We start from the raw sequence: 21,554 nt of genomic DNA on the forward strand, positions 1-21,554 counted from the left end.
TCCGCCAGCACCTGGCTGCGTCTTTACCCCTATCCAATTTTTGGGCCAATTCCCCCTTCATACTACCAAAAAATGAGATTCTTACCGAATCCGAGTTTGCTGCTCCATCCATTACAAAACTAATACCTATTCTGTTTAGTACTTCAGGTGCTTCTCTAGCGTATAATGTCAATCTCATAGCAGATCAATTCCAACGAGCCTTCCAAACTAATACTTTCTGTAATCGACTCTATAGCTTCTTCAATAAACGCTGGTTCTTCGATCAAGTTTTGAATGACTTTCTAGTCAGATCGTTCCTGCATTTCGGATATTTAGTCTCATTCGAAGCTTTAGACAAGGGTGCTATTGAGATATTAAGCCCTTATGGTATCTCATACACATTCTGACGATTGGCTGAGCGAATAAGTCAACTTCAAAGTGGATCTGTTGTGCGAAGAGTGCGTTATGAATCATGGTCGCCTACCTGCTTTGGTTGGTGGGGGCGGTTCCTCCGTTGTGGGTAAACGAGAAACCCGACTCTACGAACCCGAGGAAAGGCTACATAGCTTCCGTAGGGGCATTAAGACCGGAGCTTTTTGTAGTGCTAGCAGGAATGCAAGTGAATGAATCCAATCCCATCCCCTTTAAAATCGGCGAGGTAATACCTTATTGAAGTAGGGCACGCTATGGCAACACAGGACTGACAGGGTGGGGACTTGCTATCTACTTGGCAAGCCTTCACTGCCCCCTTCTGTAACTTCCCTTCTTTCGTCCGTCCACGAGGTAGTCAAAAGAAAGAGAGAAAGGGGCGGCTATAACGCAGGAGTCATGACGGTTGTATGCCACAAGGTCCCTATAGACAAGGGGACAAGTGAATCATCGCTTTCGGGCGTAGGCAGCCCTCTACTATCCATGCCATTGCATTCCTCTCATAGAGTATTGTACCATCTCAGACCAGATACATCTATGGAAAGAAAGGATTTCATAGAAAATCTTCATTTTTCTATTTTTTTGGATCCCCATGCATTCCATTATTCCCGTAACTATGGATTGATTGTCCCTTCCTAACTAAATGGTAGTGGTCTAGGGAGCGCAATTGCTAGAGCACAGGAGAATGAAGAGTGATGATTTAAGCAAGAGCAGCCGGATGGACTACTATAGTCAGTCTAGTGACTACTATAGTCTTTTCTTTCTTTGTAGTTAAGTAATAATGTTTGGTATAGCAGCCTTTCCGAGCGAGTCTCTGGGATCTCCTGTAAACCCCCATGATGTGGTAAAGGGACGATATTAGGGGAACTAGTAAGTGGAGATTCCCCTGCAGAGAGCCAGATGAGGGGAGACCCTCACGTCCGGTTCGGAGGGTGGGGATATCCCAACCCTACTATCATTATGCCTTTGCAATGTTACTTGGTTCAACTCCATTTGTGACCTTTTCTCGTATGTGGGATTCTCTATCTTCTTAGGTAGATTCTAGATCGTCTTTCATTTTTGTTAGTGAGTAGTTTTCTTATTAATAAGTCAAGTCAAGAATAATAAGAGAACTGTAGGAGCTTGCCAGGACGGCTTGGTAAGCAAGCTACCTGTTATGTAGGCGCCAACTCCCAATTCTTTCTCTTCTTTCTTTTTGATTTTTTTCTAGTTTTTTAGACTATACATATGATTACCTTTTCAGGGAAGGGGTATCATAGACGGAGGCACATGTAGACAGATACAGACTTTTTCCATCTTTTGCCTAAGCAAAGTAGTAGTTGATCTCTCCGAGGTAAGGGCGAATCGAGACCGAAAGCTACTAAAAACATAGCATAATCTGAACACATAGCTGAACACATAGTTTAAGTAGAAACTGTTAAAGCTCCCTGGTCTTGAAACGGCCGGCTTTGGTTTAGCTCTCGGGGCCACCTCACACACTAAGAAAATAGCCAGCTTCCTTCCCCACTCATCGCCCTCACTTTCAAACAAAAAATCCAATTCGATTCAAAGATCGGAATCATACCTCCAATGGGCAAGGTCGGCTCAAGAAATGGAAGTTGTGAGATGGAAAGAAAACCACGAAAAAGAAAAAGAATTAGGGATCAATCCTTGCGCGGCTTGCCTTCTCCCATTGCCCATAGTAAGCCAGCCAAGAGTACCCTAACTTAAGAAGTTCTCTTAGCTAGCGCATGTCCATTAATGTGACCACATGCTCCTGCATGAGTTTCATGAACGGTTTGTTGAATCATGTCATCACATCGTCGGTTGGTTCTGTCGATCATAATAAAGTGACAGTGGTAAATATGTTGTCTCGTTAACGAGGATTAGGCATTTCTTTCATTCACAACAGTGTACAGCAAATGTATGCTTTCAAGCAAATGAACATCACTCCGCATCAGAAACATAAGCTGATGAGGTGAACATGATCACTTCTGAAAATGATAGGGTGTCCACATCTTCAAGCTGTATTCCAATAAGGTTCTGGTATAAATTCTTATTGTGGTGGACCAACCGAGAGTCTTCTGGACCTAGCTTCTATGCATAATGCGCTCCCCTTCCCAATCAACTTCCATCCCGACTCCAGAGGAACAAATCTTGGACCCAGCCAAGAAAGCCTTCAAACTATCACCAAGAAAAAAGAAATTTGTCTCCCGCACTTTAAGAGGTTACCGTTCAAAACAAGGTAGGTCTATATGAGCCAATTGCAATTGATTTTTCCCATTCTATCTTTTACGTTACTTGTCTTGACTACTTGTGGGCTGCATATTTTAAGTGAAGCGGTAGCCATCTAGTTCATCTAAAATTTGCATATATAGTTTATTTTCTCTTTGATGAGAAAGCACTTCTAATTAATTCAAGACTGCCTTGAGTTTCCCAGTTATTACTCAAGCGCGTTGAGGTAACTCTGAACTAAGCTCAAGGGAGGGGTAGTAGGTATGCTTCAAACCCTCCAGCACCTTGAAGAATGATGGCACTAGATCGGGAAAGATGAATGACCAATGAGGACAGGACAATGGGGGGAGTTGGTAATAGAGAATCCTCCCTTCTTCTTTGCTTTCTTGCCTAAACCTGAAAAAATCCAAAACTAACCATTGGAACCTCATAGGCTACCGAGTTAGGAGATTCATTTTATTTGTTACTTTGACAAAAGGCTAGTTCTCATGGACTGAGTCAGTTAACCTATAGATAATGACTGATCCAACTCAAATATGTGCTTGAGCCATCTAAATTTATGTCCCAAACTCTTTGTTTGACGCCTACTTGATCAAAAAGAGATCTAGCCTACAAAAAAAATCTATGTGATCACTGAACTTTTTTACTTTCTTTCCTAAATGTGTGACTGATACCAATCCCTATGTTGTACACTCTTCCACTAACTAGAGAGAACCATGCCTGAAGTTGAAAGAACCAATTACAAGTGTTCATAGTGGTCTAATAAACCCTGACCGTGAAGGTTCCTAGTGTTAGTGTGCTCTGATATCTGTTGTTGTAGATAATGGAAGGAAGCAACAAAATAGAGAGAGGATCAAGTGTAATCTTAACTACATCTTAGCTCTTATACAAAAGCTTATGTTACAATACATGGTACCAGTCCAATTTATAGACTCTAGCAAACCGACACAAAGTCATTATCGACTCAAGTAACAACTATGTCTATTTTGTTTACAGCTCATTCCTAGCTAAGACAAGTGGATCTCCATACAAAATTTGACATGTCTTCTTGTGTTTTACCACCATTGACCATCTAGTACATAACCAGCTCATTGAGCTATTAGCATTGTGAAAATCATATTTGATCTCCTCAAGAAAATGAATAAATAATCCAACACCTAGAACCAATCAGTGGACTTTGTCACTAGAGACCAAAAATAGAATAGCTGTATGAGAGTTGGCCCACCCTGCCATAACCTAAACTCTCCTATGAAAAACTAATACCCCAAAGAATGACCTATCTTTTGATTAGGGCCAACCAAGATCAGATAACCAAATAAACTAGGACAGCATCCTAAAAAGTGAAGTGATGGTTCAAGTCCGTTATTATCGTATGTACATTTTGCTTTCTTTCGCGCGAGAAGCACAAGCCCTTGCTTGTTGCTTCAGACGACTGATCGAGCAAGACTACGTCCTATCTATCTAAACCTCTCTAAACACAATATCTTGAGTACCCAGAACCATGTTCAGTGCTGCAAAAGCGTAGCTGTAGCCCCCTATAATCTTCGGCTCCTCGTTTTTATTCAATTATGAAATTACTCATTTTGATGGAGATTTGTAGCATCATTCAAGTAAATACAAATTGAGATCGTAGAAACATGAGCTTGTGATATAGCTACACCTAATTCTAGACCGGTTAATGCTAGAACTATAAATAAGGGACCAAGATCTCCGTCACCGAGGCTCTGCCTGCGGTGCGTAGGCATCTCTGTCACTGAGGCTCTGCCTGTGTGGGCATAGGCATCTCCGTCACCGAGGCTCTGCCTACGGGGCGTAGTCATCTCCGTCACCGAGGCAGCGCCTTCGGGTGCGTAAGCATCTCCGCATGCGAAGGCTTTCAAGACATCTCCGTATGCGGAGGTTTTCAAGACATCTCCGTTTGCGGAGGTTTTTAAGACATCTCCGCATGTGGAGGTTTTTAAGACAACTCTGCGTGCAGAGGTTTTTAAGACAGCTCCGTTTGCGGAAGTTTTCAAGACATCTCCGTGTGCGGAGGTTTTTAAGAGATCTCCGTTTACGGAGGTTTTTAAGACATCTCCGCGTGCGGAGGTTTTTAAGACATCTTCGTTTGCGGATGTTTTTAAGACATATCCATTTGTGGAGGTTTTTAAGACATTTCCGCGTGTGGAGGTTTTTAGAACATCTCCATTTGCGAAAGTTTTTAAGACATCTCTGTTTGCGGAGGTTTTTAAGACATCTCTGCGTGCGGAGGTTTTTAGAACATCTCCGCTTGCGGAGGTTTTTAAGACATCTCCGCGTGCGAAGGTTTTTAATACATCTCCGTTTGCGGAGGTTTTTGAGACATCTCCACTACCGAGGCAACGCCTTCAGGTGCAGAGGTTTTTAGAATATCTCCGTGTGCGGAGGTTTTTAAGACATCTCCTCGTGCGGAAGTTTTTAAGACATCTCAGTTTGCAGAGGTTTTTAAGACATATCCGCTACTGAGGCAACGCCTTCATGTGCAGAGGTTTTTAGAACATCTCTGCGTGGGGAGGTTTTTAAGACATCTCCGCTACTGAGGCTAGTAGCGAAGGTTTTTAATTGCTGTGCACTATTTGAGCAAAGGTGTTACTTAAGTCTTGTACTTTACTGTTATCAGCGAGCAGCTAATTTTGCAGTAGAGAGAATACCACTAGCTCGAATGGCTATTATTTAGCACATGCCAAACTAAGATATGACTTAAATTTTACTGTCCACTGTTGAACAGGGACATAACTTAAGTTTTGCTGTTTACTATTGCCAGTGAATAGAAAATTGTAGCATAGGTTATGACTAGATCGAATGGCTATTCTTAGCACATACCAAACTAAGATATAACTTAAGTTTTGTACTTTAATGTTATCAGCGAATAGCTAATTTGCAGTAGAATACTGTGTAAAGGTCGAAAGTAAAAAGTGATGCTAAAATTGAGATGGCAATGGTGGAACATACCTGGTGGTCAGGGGGAGCTTTAGGCGCGCTAACTCAGGCGCGTGCGGCCGGAGGCCTATCAGGCCGAAGGCGGAGTCGACGAGGCCGGAGGGGCTCTCGTGTGCGCCCGGAGGGACCCCATCGGTTTGGTCCATGCGAAGTCGGGTCTTAGCCACTCCTTGTTCTAAGGCCCACTCAAGGTCCTGCTTCCTGCTCTTGGAAAACAGAAAAAGCTGCACGCGCATGCATACGTATATCACAAAAAGCAAGAGCTACACATGGCCACGGCGTTTGTAGCCTAATGCTTTGCTCCTTTTGTGTGCCAGGAAATGAGTGCATGCCTGCTAAGCATTAAAAATGCAAGATGCGCTCAGACGCCTGGCGCACATTGGCCAGTCGCTGGGTTTTTCAGCCTACGATAGGCATGACCATGTACTAGTACTTATCTTGTAAAGGATATGCATATAAGAAATATGTACTAACAGTCTAGCACGCACCTTATTATATTGATCATACATGTAGCCAACCTACCTTATGTAGCTCAAAATGCTAATTGATCAGTGTATGAAAGAAAGGGGGCAGCTGGCGATCATGTATGCTAGTACGGTGATCTGTGTAGCTGCTGCATATTGATCAGTGTGTGCATAGCTAGCCAGCCCAAATCGCAGGCACTGGGGCCCATGAGCACGCGGGAGGCCAGGGGCAGTAGGACTGAGCAACCGAAAGTATCTGGGCAGAAACTATCATAACAGAGACCATGGCAAGAACCAGCGTGCCTCGAAGTATGGACGGAAGAGCAAGCAAGCCTGCTCAGTTTGTAGGTCGCCCCGTTGTTTCAGACAGGGCCGCCGATTAGCAAGAGCAGGGTGGATGACCGCACAGGATCCTCACTCTGTAAGGGTGCGTTTAGTTGGAAGTCGAGGTTGGATGGGATATGATCATCCCTGTTTTTCAGATAGCATGATTCAATTTTCTGTTTGGTTGGATGGATGGGATGAGCCAGTTTTCTATTTGGTTGGTGGGATGAGAGTAGATAGGATGAGCCAGTTTTCTGTTTGATTGGATGTATTGGATGAGCTGAGTTAGTTATAAATTAGTACATCACATGAGAAAATATTAGTGATTTTTTAGATTTTTGGAAATTTATTGGAGGCAATAAAAATTGTTAGAAATTATAAAAGTAGATTTATTTTAAAAAAAATTAATTAAATATTGGCTTATATTTTTTAATCAAACTAATTAAAATAGGTTGCTAATGAGCTCTAGTTTGTCCATAAAAATATTTAAAATTTTTAGACCACTCTTATAATCTAAATAAAATCGAGAGTTAAATAAAAAAATATAAAATCACACGTACCAACGCTCGGCAGACGAACATGGACGAGTCCGTCCTGGTTTTTTTACGGGATCGACTGATCCAGAATCTTCAACGAATATTCCCTCCACATGGATGATCCTGTCCGTTTCTGACCTTGAACCAAACAGCCGGCAGGAGCAAAAAGGTGGATGGAGCGATCCCATCCAGCCCAGGATGATGAACCAAACGCACCCTAAAGGTCTTATGTGGTCATCAATCTTAATTTATCAAAGTTAATTTCTATAATTTCTATAATATTAATTCTGTTTTTAACAGTGCACCTACAATTGTAATTGACAAAAAATATCTTCTTTTCTAAGAGTGTAATTTCAATTTTACACAAGGCTCCTACATGCTGCAGTAGACCCTGGTTTCAGAGTACGAGGAAGAGCAAAGAGCTCGGTCTCTGACATGGAAGACGGCCGGAACACCACCCCAGGTCGAGGAGCTCGGCCTCTGGTATGGGATATGGCCAGAGCACCACTTTCGGTCGAGGAACAAAGTGCGGCTTGCTGTGCGGGGGCTACCTAAGAGCGGAGCGGTGGTGGCGTGGTGCAGTCTGGTGCGAAGCCCGCCAGGGCGGTGCTGTGTGGAGCCTCTCGTACTTGGGGCTCCGACATGGACAGAGTCCGCCGGAGCCTGCCAAAGCACGCGAGGCGCTCCGGAGGCGGAGCATGGTGACCCTGGAACTGAAGAATGGCGACGCCAGAGCCTGTGACGTCGGAGCCCCGCGGTTGTCCGTCGGAGGTCCTCTGGAGCCAAAGCCGGTGACGCCGGAGCCGGAGAATGGCGCACCGGAGCCAGCCAGAGCCAGCCAAGGAAAAATTTATCAGAGGTTAGCGATAAACGGAATTATCGGATTTATCGAAATTCTATTAGCGATAGACAAAAAATTTCGAACAAAATTTGAAAAAAAAAGACACAATTTATCAAAAAAATCACATAGATTGCATCCAAATTATTTGACATAAAAAATAATATATAAATAAATTAGGATTGAAGGAGTGGCTTGCGACCTGACGTTTTCTCGCTCGCGTGTTAGATCCGAAAATCAAAAGACGCCAAATTCAAAAATTATCGAAATTTTTTACCGATAAGTAAATTTACCAACCCTACCGATGAACAGGATTATCGGGTTTATCGATTTTTTTAGCGATAAATTTTTCGCAGGAGCCATCCGGATGCCACCGGAGCCCCGCGGCATTCCACCGGAGGCCATCTAGAGCCAGAGCCGGTGACGCTGGAGCATGGTGACGCCGGAGAGGATGACTAGCTCCTCAATGGTGAAGTTGTTCTTGGCGAAGTTTTAGATGAGCTGCTGCACGTCATGGCTAGAGTTCGGGAGTTCCGCTTGGGCCTCGTCGGCCTTGGAGACTAAACCGTCGAGGAGGCCCGTCGGGACATCGAAGTGGATGCGTGTTGGGTAACGGGTAGGCTACGCTAGCACAAAATAAATTTTCTCTACCGCGTTCAACCAGGAAGTCATGCGAGTAGGGGATCATGAATCGTTACCACTTGACGAGCAGTGCAGCGGAAGAAGAGTTGGAGCAGACCAATCCAACGTCGTGCACGTCAAGCAGTCGATCGTCAACTTCGTCCCGAGCACGTCCCGAGCACCTTCCGAGTACTCGCGAGTACGTCCCGAGTACTCCCGAGCACAACCCGAGTACCTCCGAGCAGGACCCGAGTACCCCCGAGCACGTCCCGAGCACCCCCGAGCACGTCCCGAGCACCCCTGAGGACGTCCCGAGCACGTCCCGAGCACCCCCGAGCACGTCCCGAGCACCCCTGAGGACGTCCCGAGCACCCTCGAGCACGTCTCGAGCACCCCCGAGGACGTCCCGAGCACCCCCGAGCACGTCCCGAGCAGATCAGCACCGCAATAGTAGCAGCGCCTCTACGGTATCCACACGTACAAGGATGGAATCGCCGTGCGCCGGTGTGCTAGCACCGCGCGCCCGGCTAGGGTTTCGAAGGGAGTTCGGGAATAGGAGGCAGCCAGGGTTTTGGTGGCAAGATCTGTTTTTCGGAAGAAAAAAAACTCTATGTGCCTTGGCCCCTGCCTATTCTTATATAGAGCACGCCAATGGGCCTTTAATCAACATTAAAGCCCATTATGACTCTAAACCCTAATGGACCTTTAATCAGCATTAAAGCCCATTAGCAGATCCAATCCGCAAACTCGATCGCCTCTAGGGCATATCACCAACAATCTCCCACTTGCACTAGAGTCAGTACAAGTTTTATATTCCATCCCCTTAAGTGTGTGACTCGTTAGGTTCATGTGTGAACGGCCGCTATCCGGAAACCCTTTTCCGAATTGCAAGTCAATAGCGGTACCTAGCAGGACATATTGACTCCCGAATGCACACAAAGATCATATCGGCTGAACCTTGATATACTCATGCACCAATCCCTTTACCACACGATACCAGTCAAGCTCAAGGCGAGATTCGTGCCACCCTTGTGATAGCTCGACCATTCACTCGATCAAGTAGTGGATTCACCATGATTAACTCTTTAATCACATTGGCATGGCCATGCACTTTCCAATCCAACTACCTCGAGGGGCCCAGAGATATCTCTCCCGTTATTTAGGAGGGGTAAATTCTATCTTGATCACTCACATCCCACGACATGTTTCATAACATACCCGAAAGCACCCTTTATAACTACCCAGTTACGGAATAGCGTTTGGAAGCCCCTAAGTGTGTTACTACACATTATGGAATCAATGATGATCTCAGATCAAAGGATTCTGTAGGTACACCATTTGAGATAACAACTGATGGCATATTAAAAATAACAATCCCAGCAGTATCTCAGGGTGGGTCTATCCAACATCATGTTCTCTAACATGTGTCCACATTACTGATTTGATATCTCCATATCTATGATCCGTGAAACATGATCATCATTCAGTCAAATGTGCTAATCTATAAATCATTATTGTCCCACATAATGATATGAGATTAGGGACTATTTAGAACAACATCATAAAAACAAAGAGTTTCACAAACAAGTCACATACTTGCTGATCAATGTAAATAATAATTATTCATGGAACCAGATAACAATTATCCAAAAGTACATTAGCATAGACAGAACACATTCTCTCACATGCACTAGAGTCTATCCCGCAAGTATCTAATACCCATAGAGCTCAAGTGTGCCTCATGCTTGGGCTGTGGGAGAGGCTTCGTCAACGGATCAGCAATATTCGAATCCGTGTGCACCTTGCATATCTTTACATCACCTCTATCAATAATCTCTCGAATGAGGTGATAGCGCCGAAGTATGTGCTTGGACTTCTGGTGCGACCTAGGCTCCTTGGCTTGTGCAATGGCACCACTATTGTCACAATAGAGGTCCATTGGACTGGACGCACTAGGGACCACACCCAACTCAGAAACAAATTTTCTGATCCAAACAGCCTCTTTTGCAGCTTCCGAAGCTGCGATATACTCGGCCTCCGTCGTGGAATCAGCAACCATTTCTTGCTTGAAACTCTTCCAACTCACCACACCTCCATTAAGGCAAAACACAAAACCAGACTGCGATCTCGAATCGTCCTTGTCGGTTTGGAAGCTAGCATCGATGTAACCATTTACAACGAGCTCCTCCTCACCTCCATAGACTAGGAACATATCCTTAGTTCTTCTCATGTACTTGAGGATACTCTTTACTATAGCCCAGTGACATTCACCTGGGTTCGATTGATATCTGCTCGTAACACTTAGAGCATAGGAGACATCTGGGCGTGTACAAAACATAGCATACATGATGGGCCCGATAGCAGAAGCATACGGGATCGCACTCATCCTCTCGAGCTCATCAGATGTCAAAGGACATTGATTTTTGCTGAGAGTGATGCCATGTGACATTGGCAAGAAACCTTTCTTGGAATCCTGCATATTGAACCGATTCAATACCTTGTCAATGTACGTGCTCTGGCTTAATCCGATTAGCCTTCTCGACCTATCTCTATAGATCTTTATGCCCGATATGTATGCTGCCTCTCCTAAATCTTTCATTGAAAAACTCTTTTTCAATGAAGATTTGACAGCATCGAGCATTGGAATAATATTTCTGATCAATAATATGTCATCCACATATAAGACCAGAAACACAAGTGCGCTCCCACTAGTCCTTTTGTAAACACAAGGCTCTTCTTCATTCTTGATGAAACCAAACCCTTTGATTACTTCATCAAAACGAAGATTCCAACTCCGAGAAGCTTACTTTAGTCCATAGATGGATTTTTGCAGCTTACAAATCTTCCCAGCATTTTTCGGATCGACAAAACCTTCAGGCTGTGTCATGTACACATCCTCACTTAGGTTTCCATTAAGGAAAGCCGTTTTGACATCCATTTGCCATATCTCATAGTCGAAATATGCAGCAATTGCTAGGAGAATCCGAATAGACTTTAGCATTGCGACGGGCGAAAACGTTTCATCATAATCAACACCTTGAATTTGCCTGAAACCTTTCACCACCAATCGTGCCTTATAGATGTGAACATTCCCATCAACGTCTATCTTTTTCTTAAAAACCCATTTACACTCGATAGTTTTCACACCATCAGGTGGATCGACCAAGTTCCAAACTTGGTTTTCTCGCATGGATTCTAACTCGGATCTCATGGCTCCAAGCCATTTTTCAGAGTCTGGTCCCACCATTGCTTCCGAGTAAGTCTTAGGTTCATCATTGTCCAACAATGATATGTCGCGCTACTCCGTGGTTAGGAACATAAACCGCTCGGGTGCACGACTGAACCTTTCCGACCGACATGGGGCTGGTGTCTCGACAACCGGTTCTGCAACATCTTGCATACCGAGTTGTGGTTCAATAGGAGCTGAAACACTTTCACGTGGTTCCCGAAGTTCTTCGAGTTGCACCGTGCTCCCACTAACTCTCTTCGTGAGAAATTCTTTCTCAAGAAAGACACCATTCCGGGCGACAAACACTTTGCCTTCTTCCCGGTTATAGAAATAATATCCTTTGGTTTCCCTAGGATACCCCACAAAGAAGCATTTATCAGATTTGGGAGTGAGCTTATCGGACGACAAACGTTTTACATAAGCCTCACAACCCCATATCTTAAGGAAAGACAATCCGGGACGCTTCCCGGTCCATATCTCATATGGTGTCCTCTCTACAGCCTTAGATGGAACCCTGTTTAACATGAAAGCAGCAGTTTCTAGAGCGTATCCCCAGAAGGACAACGGAAGATCAGATTGGCTCATCATCAACCGGACCATGTCTAACAAAGTTTGGTTCCTCCGCTCGGACACCCCATTCCATTGAGGCGTACCCGGTGGAGTCAACTGTGGAACGATTCCACATTGCCTTAGATGATCACCAAATTCATGGCTCAAATATTCACCTCCACGATCTGATCGCAGAAATTTAATTGTCTTGCCTATATGATTTTGTACTTCATTCTGGAACTCCTTGAACTTTTCAAAGGATTCAGACTTGTGCCTCATTAGGTAGATGTAACCATATCTACTAAAGTCATCGGTGAAAGTAATGAAATACTGAAAACCACCTCTAGCTGTAGAACTCATCGGTCCACATACATCTGTATGTACTAGGGCCAATAATTCATTTGTCCTCTCACTTCGACCAGTGAAAGGTGTCTTAGTCATCTTGCCAAGTAAACAAGACTCGCATGTATCAAATGATTCGAAATCAAATGAATGTAGAAGACCATCTTTATGGAGCTTCTGCATACGCTTCTCATTTATATGACCTAATCGACAATGCCAAACAAAAGTGGGATTCAAATCATCAAGCCGAGGCTTCTTTGTATCAATATTATAAATAGTTATATCATCAAGATCCAATATATATAATCCATTTACTAATGGACAATTACCATAGAGCATACCATTCAAAGATATCGAACAACACTTGTTCTTTATTATGAATTCATAACCGTCTTCTTCCAAACATGAAGATGAGATAATGTTTTTGCCCAAGGCAGGAATATAATAACAATTATTTAATTCCAAAACTAATCCTGAGGGTAGCGATAAGGAGTAAACGCCAACAGCCAACACAGCAACTTTTGCACCATTGCCGACGCGAGCATCCAATTCGCCTCTTGCACACTTCCTAGTCCTTTTCAGTCCCTGCAACGATTTGCAAGTATGAATCATTGATCCGGTATCAAATACCCATGAATCATCAGGACGAGTAGCAAGATTAATTTCAATAATATTTATACCTGAAGAGGAAGTCTTACTTCCCTTCTTCCTTTTGAGTTCTTCCAAGTACAATTTGCAGTTCCTCCGCCAATGACCAGTCTTATGGCAGTGGTGGCAAGTGTCAGAAGCGGCAGGGTTAGCCTTGGGCTTTCCAACAGGTTTAGGCTTAGAACTCGAGATCTCATCCGAAGTTTTAGCCTTGCCCTTGCGCTTTCTCTTCTTGCTATCCTTTTGAACCATCATCACATGACTAGAGCTCTTCTTAACGCTTTCCTCAGCAGTTTTTAGCATCCCATGCAATTCAGCCATGCTTTTCTCCATGCTGTTCATATGAAAGTTCAAAATGAACGGCTCGAAGCTCGCAGGGAACGACTGGAGTATTACATCCGTAGCCTACTCAGGGCTAAGGGGAAAACCAAGTTTTTCCAGGCTCTCAATGTAACCAATCATTTTGATCACATGAGGACTGACTGGACTGCCTTCTGTTAACCTGTACGCAAACAAGGACTTTGAGGTGTTGTACCTCTCGGCCCGAGCTTGGTTCTCAAACATGCCTCGGAGTCCCACAATCATATCATGGGCATCCCTGTTCTCATATTGCTTCTGAAGCTCAGAGGACATACAGGCAAGCATGAGGCAGCTAACATCTAGTGAATCGTTGGTGTGCTTCTCATAAGCCCTCCGATCCGCGGCAGGTGCATTATCAGCTGGTTCATTAGGATAGGGGACCTCTAGAACATATTCCTTTTTCTCTTGTTTGAGAACAATTCTCAGATTTTTATACCAATCAATAAAGTTTGTTCCAGAAAGCTTCTCTTTTTCAAGAATCGATCGCAAATTAAAACTGGAAGTGTTACTAGCGACCGGTGCCATAATCTACAACAGAAAATGCAGGTTCAGCACTATGCCTATGTGAATCTTCTATTAAACAATTTAACAAAAGATAGTCCACTATATGTGTTTTCCCTCTAACAACATATAGAGGATCAAGATCCATATTCAACTAAGTTCTAGTGAGCTTTGGCATCACTACTAGAAACTTAGTGACATAGGTAAGCAACGCCTTGCTAATCACATCCCTATGTGACTCTTGTTTGTTGGGTGGCATCGAATGCCTCGGCGCCCAACACCATGCCCCAAAGCCCAAAACCGTTTTGATAGCTTTATCAAGTAAACCAATACTATGCGTGTGGATGTTCGACATCCACTCTAACTGGTTAAGATAAATGATGGCACCCTGCTTTGGCAGACCTACCACACAATGATCAAAACCTTTGTAGGTGCAGCTATTGGAAGGGCATCAATTACTCTTGATTTTTCTGAGGGAAACTACTCTATCATGAAAATCATATCCACCACATATAAAACATGAAAGAATAGTATGACAGGAACATAAAAACATCACAGGCAATCATATTAACTGTGACATAGTATGGCCCCTTCACATGGTGATCTCCATCGCCACGGTTCCTGTCCTCCGGGTCATCATGCTTCAAATCTCCATGATCTTGTTCTAGTCTATTACACCTAATAGCACTAGATAAATTACATGAGAAGAAGCATCACAAGTCGACACGCAGGCCATTATACAATAACCTGACAGCCTTGGGCTGCAATTAACCATGACACGCAGGCCATGAAAATTACACGCATGCATCACATATCACAAGGCCATACCAATCACAACATTCTCTGCAAAAACGAGTTAAGCGTAGAATCGAATTCTAATGTCATGATGGGATCATGTTATTACAACAATCTATGCGTGTACGCGACGGCGGTCCCTGAAAACCTCTCGGAAATACATAGATCGCATCTATGAAATCGCTATGAAAATCTCATCGGATCGATCGTATCGAGCCAATTCCGAGTCATTCATAATGCCTCAATTTCCATTAGATCAATCCCATTGATCATCGCGTGAGGTTTTTCCAGAAACGATGACAGCACACACGACCTCGATCTGCTGTTCTCCCGACCATGTCGCGATGCACGCAGTTAGCCCCGATGGTGATTCCAGCTGGTAGGGGCAAGTCGCACGCAAAACCAGGTGGGAGATCGAGCTAATCTTTTTGGCTATGTGGTTCCATCGACTGGCATCTCATCTGATTTCTAATTCACCAAACCAACCGTGCATTGATCAATCCATCATATGAACTGATCAGAAAAATAATAGATCTAATCTATTTCTATCACATATCTTCTATATGTGATTGATCCAGATCGAAAACTACGCAGGATGGCTCTGATACCACTGTTGGGTAACGGGTAGGCTACGCTAGCACAAAATAAATTTTCTCTACCGCGTTCAACCAGGAAGCCATGCGAGTAGGGGATCATGAATCGTTACCACTTGACGAGCAGTGCAGCGGAAGAAGAGTTGGAGCAGACCAATCCAATGTCGTGCGCGTCAAGCAGTCGATCGTCAACCTTGTCCCGAGCAAGTCCCGAGCACCTTCCGAGTACTCGCGAGTACGTTCCGAGTACTCCCGAGCACAACCCGAGTACCTCCGAGCAGGACCCGAGTACCCCCGAGCACGTCCTGAGCACCCCCGAGGACGTCCCGAGCACCCCCGAGCACGTCCCGAGCAGATCAGCACCGCAATAGTAGCAGCACCTCTACGGTATCCACACGTACAAGGATGGAATCGCCGTGCGCCGGTGTGCTAGCACCGCGCGCCCGGCTAGGGTTTCGAAGGGAGTTTGGGAATAGGAGGCGGCTAGGGTTTTGGTGGCAAGATCTGTTTTTCGGAAAAAACTCTATGTGCCTTGGCCCCTGCCTATTCTTATATAGAGCACGCCAATGGACCTTTAATCAACATTAAAGCCCATTATGACTCTAAACCCTAATGGACCTTTAATCAGCATTAAAGCCCATTAGCAGATCCAATCTACAAACTCGATCGCCTCTAGGGCATATCACCAACAATGCGGCCATTGCTGAGGATGCTGGCCGCGTCGCACACGGCGTAGATGAGGAGGTTGGAATGGGAGATGACCTTTGGGCACCTCTTCTCGACGGAGGCCTTGATCTCCTCCTGGAGGTCAAAGGCAGCGAGGCCAATGTTAACTGGTGCCTCCTTCTCCGGGTGAGGGTTCTCGTAGGAGATGTCTAGGAGGACAGAGCCGTCGCAGCCCCTGATGAAGCAGTCATGTAAAAGGAGGCGGACGAGGGCGACCCCGGTGCGGCGGTTGGCCTTGAGCGCCTTGATGACGTGCCACTTGACGATGTTCTCCACGCCCTTGCATTTCTGGTGCGGAGGCTGTTGCTGCCGCACCCGCTGAAGGCTCCGAGCAGAAAGAGTCGCCACTGTTTCTGTAGCATCTGGTGCTCCGCCGCCGTGGCGAGGTGGACGCGCCCTACACTGTCCCGGTTTTTAGCTTCTCATGGCGCGGCTCGGCTCTGGCGCGGACGTGGGGCTCCGGCGCGTGGCCTCCGAGGTGGACGCGGAGCTTCGGTGAGGAGCTCGGCCTCCGGCTTGGAGCTACGCCTTCGGAGGTTCCGGCTGCCGAGGAGTACCTGCACGAGGTGGACGTGCCTCGCCATTCTCCACCGTGACATTAAGTCCACCAGCCTCCGTGCCGGGGAGCTCAAGCAGCTCGTCACGTCACGCGGAGGGGCCTCCTGCCCCTTCCGTTGGTCTGCCAGCATGGTGAAATGACAGAGGCCAAGAAACGTACGGCACCCTGACTCAATAAACAATCGTGCCTGTTGGTTGGCCGGCCAAATGGTTTTAGGCTCTGTTTATTTCAGATTATAAAAGCTGGATTGTGATCAAAATCCAAAAGCTGAAACAAACAGTTGGATTGTAAAAGCTGGATTCTGATCACAATCCAAAAGCTGAAACAAACAGCTGGTTGAAAAAGCTGGATTGTTACAATCCAACACACAGATTGTAACAATCCAGCAATCTGCTTTCCATCATATTGTAACAATCCACAATCCAGCTTTTTACAATCTAGATTTTACAATCCAGCTTCTTACAATCCACAATCTATAAGCTGTTTTTCACAATCTACAGCTGAAACAAACAGAGCCTTAGCCACGTATGGGTGCACGTGGGGTGTAAGAAGCAAAAGACTACACATATTAAATGTTAGTAATAAATCCAAACAGTGATATATCATGTCATCGACTTGCTGCAGAGCAGGCCCTGCAGCCACGCCGTTCTCATAGCACTCGTTAGCACCCCCAAAATGCTACTGCCATCTCACGCATAGTGCTCAGTTATTAAGGAACAGCAAGGTGGGCACGCCATAAACGTCTAAGAGTCACCCTCCGGCATCGATCACGTGCACTCTCTGATGCGGATTATAGAGATTCTGTATACGTACCATAAATAAATAAATATGCTATTATCCTTTATAGCATGAAAATATCACAGGGTTACCATGGGAATACGAGAACTTTACTTAAGTCTTACGGTGTCACACCCGCTGTGGACGGTGCGTGTGTCAGGAGTCCACACTGAGTGGACACGACCTGCCTCTTGATATTTTCTTGCCTTCTGTAGCGCTTGCCAGTCAGTGCTCTAGGCCATAGAGTAACGAGCTAAGGAGATTTAAATAAAAGCTGCAAGCACTCGAGCTGTGCCACCTACTTGCGCTATGAGCATATGCAAATATCTGTAAGCAAGTGAGGCGCATACCTCACAACAACTAAGGGCTCGTGCGTGCTTATCTTTGCATGGAGTGGTGCCCGGAGCCATCGTCTTAGCCTGCAGACCCGCGCCCTGCTCGCCTGCGAGCCACGAGATCGACGACGCGCCTCGCGGGGCGCACGGTAGATGACAGGAAAGCGCTATGAGAGGGAGCTCGCCTGGGTCTTCCATGCCTAACGATGGGACCAACGAGACCATGGCTCCATGTGGGGGTCACATGCGTGGAGCCGCGCTTGTTACGGCTTTCCTGTATCCATTGTCGAGGCAACGAAGAGCAGCATGCACATCGCATCCGCTTGGGGTGCAGCGGTGACTTGGCGACCAGTGACAGCGTTGGCCAATTGGGCGACGTCTGCACGATGATGGGCTCCTCCATGAGCCAGTCTGGGAATATGTTATGTTATCTTGATGTCTTCTCAACTCCTTTCTTTTCATGGCTTTTTTTATCAGACATCCCCATGGATGACGCGCTGTTGGAGCACGAAAATGTGCCCCGGACAGAAATGAACCGTGAGCCAAAAGGAGAGAGCGAGAGAGAAGCGTAGTATGTGTCATGGAGAAAAAATCTGGAGTCCCCCTCCCTTGCCCCTAGAGGGCTTATTTTATAGAGAGGAGAGGCAGAGAGAATTACCACACTACCTTTAAGATATTATATTATAATCATGTGCATGGAGGGGAATTTTGGGCATTTCACTCCTTTACATACCCCTTGACGGTACTAAGATTACTATAGTAACACTACAGTACATCATTTAAATATCTCAAGACTAGAACGTTTTCCTGACAAATATTATTCAGAAATAGCATAGTCCAAGCAAACCCACTTGAAATCTTTACTGAATTATGACCGGCCATCATATTAGCAAATAAACGTATTCCTGAGCTTAATGCACAAAAACAACGAGAGATTAGCGCAAGGAGTACTAAAAAAGGTGCTAACGGCAGTGGGACTCCCGCAGGTAATAAGAAGCTAAAAAAATGAAGCCCATGTCTTTGAAATCAAATGATTGTAATGCCTATAAAAATGGAAAATGAAAGAGCCAAAGTAATGAGAAAATGACTTGTCACTATGAAGCTAAAGGGTATCGTACCCTGGGGATTACTAAATAACGAAAAAGTAAAAGTGACCGAGATACGAGGGAAAAACTTTTGTTTAACATTTTCGGAAAGACCACCTATTTGTTTGTTTACCAGGTTCAAAATCATAAATAAGCTGTACCAAGGATTGCCATGCATTTGGCACTGACTTTCCCCCTCCCCTTTTTGTAACAACAAAAACAAGAAGTAGGACCAAACCGAGAGTGAGCAGCATAGACAAGGATGGATTTGTGAATGAGAAATAATAGTTGCCTATATTAAGAGGAATTATTGGATGAATGGAAAATTCATCCAGTGGGCTCTCCAAAAAATGCGGCACTCCTATCTTGAAAGCTTCATTTTCTGTTCCATGTTCCACTAAATCCTGGAACTGCCCTCTCAGAAATTCTAGAGCATTGCTTTCCCCATGTACACATTTGGCCACAGCCAGGACATCGTCTGGATCCCTGCCAATCATTAACCTTCCCATCTCCTCATGTATAGCAGCTTGGTATTCTACCACTTCTTCAGTGGAAGGGTTCAGACATGGATGGTCTTCATAAATTCTAGTTGAATCCCCCTGAATACCATTAACATTCGTTGCATTACTTGGATTAGATCCTTCTGTCATTGTTCTAACAGAACTTGTGGTTCTAGGAACGGAGCTATCCATTGAATTTAGGCTTGCTTCGTCAAATTGAAAGATCCGGCGCTCCATTTGGAGATCTACCATGGAACTTTCAGATGACTTCTGGCTTACCTGGTCGAAATTGAATACATGGCGTGGGCTCCTAGAATTTAGCACTTGAATTTCCCATCTTTTTCAGCTCTGCTCCCAAAAGAAATGGGAGATTTTTTTTTTGGACGTGGGTTCTACCCAACGAGAACATTCTTTCACGAACTTCCATGACAAAATGCTAGTTGCCTTGTAACGCATACAATGGAGCGTTTGTCCCATCGACGGAAGGCCAATGAGATTACTATACGCATTTTCTGAGGAGCAACATTATCCTTTCTTTTCCTTAGCTATTCTTTATTAGCATGAATCTCCATCTATTCTTTCGGGGAAATTGAAAAATCATTAAAAGTCAATGGACCTAGTGTCACGTCCCAAAATATTAATTACGTAATTAGGCATGCTTAATCATGTTTGCATTATGTTTTGTGCAATTAATTATCAATTTGAGTTTAAACACATTTCAAAAGTTATGCGTTTTGAACATTCACGTATTTTCCCTACGTATACATGAGTATTTGAGAGTGAAAATGGCTTAGAAACTAATTAGGAGAAACCCCATAGATATTAGAAAAAAGGAAAAAGAATGAGACTTTCAGCATCAAACCGCTCCCGCGGTCTTACGGGGCTCCCCGCGGTCTGACCGCCAGTACACAGAGCGCCCATTAAGGGGATCAATCACACTCTCTCTCGCTCTCTCTTTCATTTGCTCTCTCACTCTCTCCCTCACTCAAGCCCTAGAGAGAGAACAAGAGATCACCTCGACGACTTCGACGACCGGGGATCGACAGAGGGAACTTCCTCGAGTTCCCCGAAGGCTTCCTCAAGCTCATCCCCTTCATCCACTTCGTCGAGGGAGTTCCTATGTGTGTTTCTTCCACCTCAAGCCCTTACACCATCCCAGAGTCCGATCTCCAAATCAGAGCTTCCCCGGAGTGAACCCCTCCAATAGAAAGCTTCCTTACGCTAAGGTGAGACATCCCCTACCATTTTCCTGTCATTCACGAGCTCTAATCGGTCCCTATTCCTTTTATACCCGAGTTCAACCCTAGCCTAGAGCTTCTCCATGGAGTGTTTCGAGTTTAGCCCGGTGAATGTTGCCCAAATCACATTAGAAGCACTCCACTAATCCCATGGAATGTTTCGGTACCCTTCGTGCTCGAGGGTTTCGCCGGAGTCCTCGCCAGTGTCCCCGCAAAGGCGCTACCGGCAAGGTCTGGCGATCTGACCGCCGCTAGGTCCGATCTGACCGCCAGTTAGACCGAGTTCAAACCTCTATACAGGAGTCAAACCGCCGTTAGGGTCAGTCTTACTGTTGGTCGGCGGTCTGACCGCCACCAAGCCTTCGGTCAGACCGCCAGAGGTCAAAACCGTCTGCACGCCGACGGTCTGACCGCTACTTCCATGTCAGTCTGACCGCCAGCCATTCAAGGCTGTTTACACTTAGGTTACCTTGTCCGGGGTTTCAAACTTTGAAACTCTAATCTTTTGACGGTATTTTGCAAATGTTTTTGAAACACAGCGCTCTATTATTATCCAAGCATGCATCGTTTGCACATTTTTTTCATTTTTCATTTGTTTATGCAATGCATTCTTGATTCGTTTAGAGAGCATTGCGTCGACGGCCCAATTGAGTGAAGGTGACACCGAGCTACCCGAGCTCTGTGAGTGTTGTGCGGGCAATATCAGGCAACCGTCATAGCAATAAGGCAAGCATCTAAGCATATTGCACCCTTTAGTTTGAATTGAATGGAGTCTAAATTGATAAGTTATCGCTTATGTATGTTTGCATGTTTAACGATGTCGATGTCGGGTTTGTATGGGTAGAACCTATGTTGATTTGCATTACCTCTACCTTGAGTTGTTGATTATCCATATCCTTGTAGCCTTGATAACATTGTTAATGTCTAATTGACAAGTTTGTTCGATATGCTTAG

At 45.0% G+C, this 21,554-nt stretch overlaps 1 protein-coding gene and 1 pseudogene across 1 annotated transcript; both read right to left on the bottom strand.

The window, feature by feature from the left end:
* Positions 1-16,052: 16,052 nt before the first annotated feature.
* On the bottom strand, positions 16,053-16,690 carry LOC133925486 (peroxidase 2-like). Its single transcript, XM_062371401.1, has 2 exons — positions 16,664-16,690; positions 16,053-16,424 (listed from the first exon to the last, which is right to left on the bottom strand). Exons 1-2 carry the CDS (start codon positions 16,688-16,690, stop codon positions 16,053-16,055), a joined length of 399 nt encoding a protein of 132 aa, XP_062227385.1.
* Positions 16,691-18,542: 1,852 nt separating this feature from the next.
* On the bottom strand, positions 18,543-19,976 carry LOC133925487 (ATP synthase subunit a-like; annotated as a pseudogene).
* Between the last annotated feature and the right edge of the window lie 1,578 nt (positions 19,977-21,554).

This window comes from Phragmites australis, chromosome 7 (genome assembly GCF_958298935.1).
Source record: "Phragmites australis chromosome 7, lpPhrAust1.1, whole genome shotgun sequence".
Classification (NCBI taxonomy): domain Eukaryota; kingdom Viridiplantae; phylum Streptophyta; class Magnoliopsida; order Poales; family Poaceae; genus Phragmites; species Phragmites australis.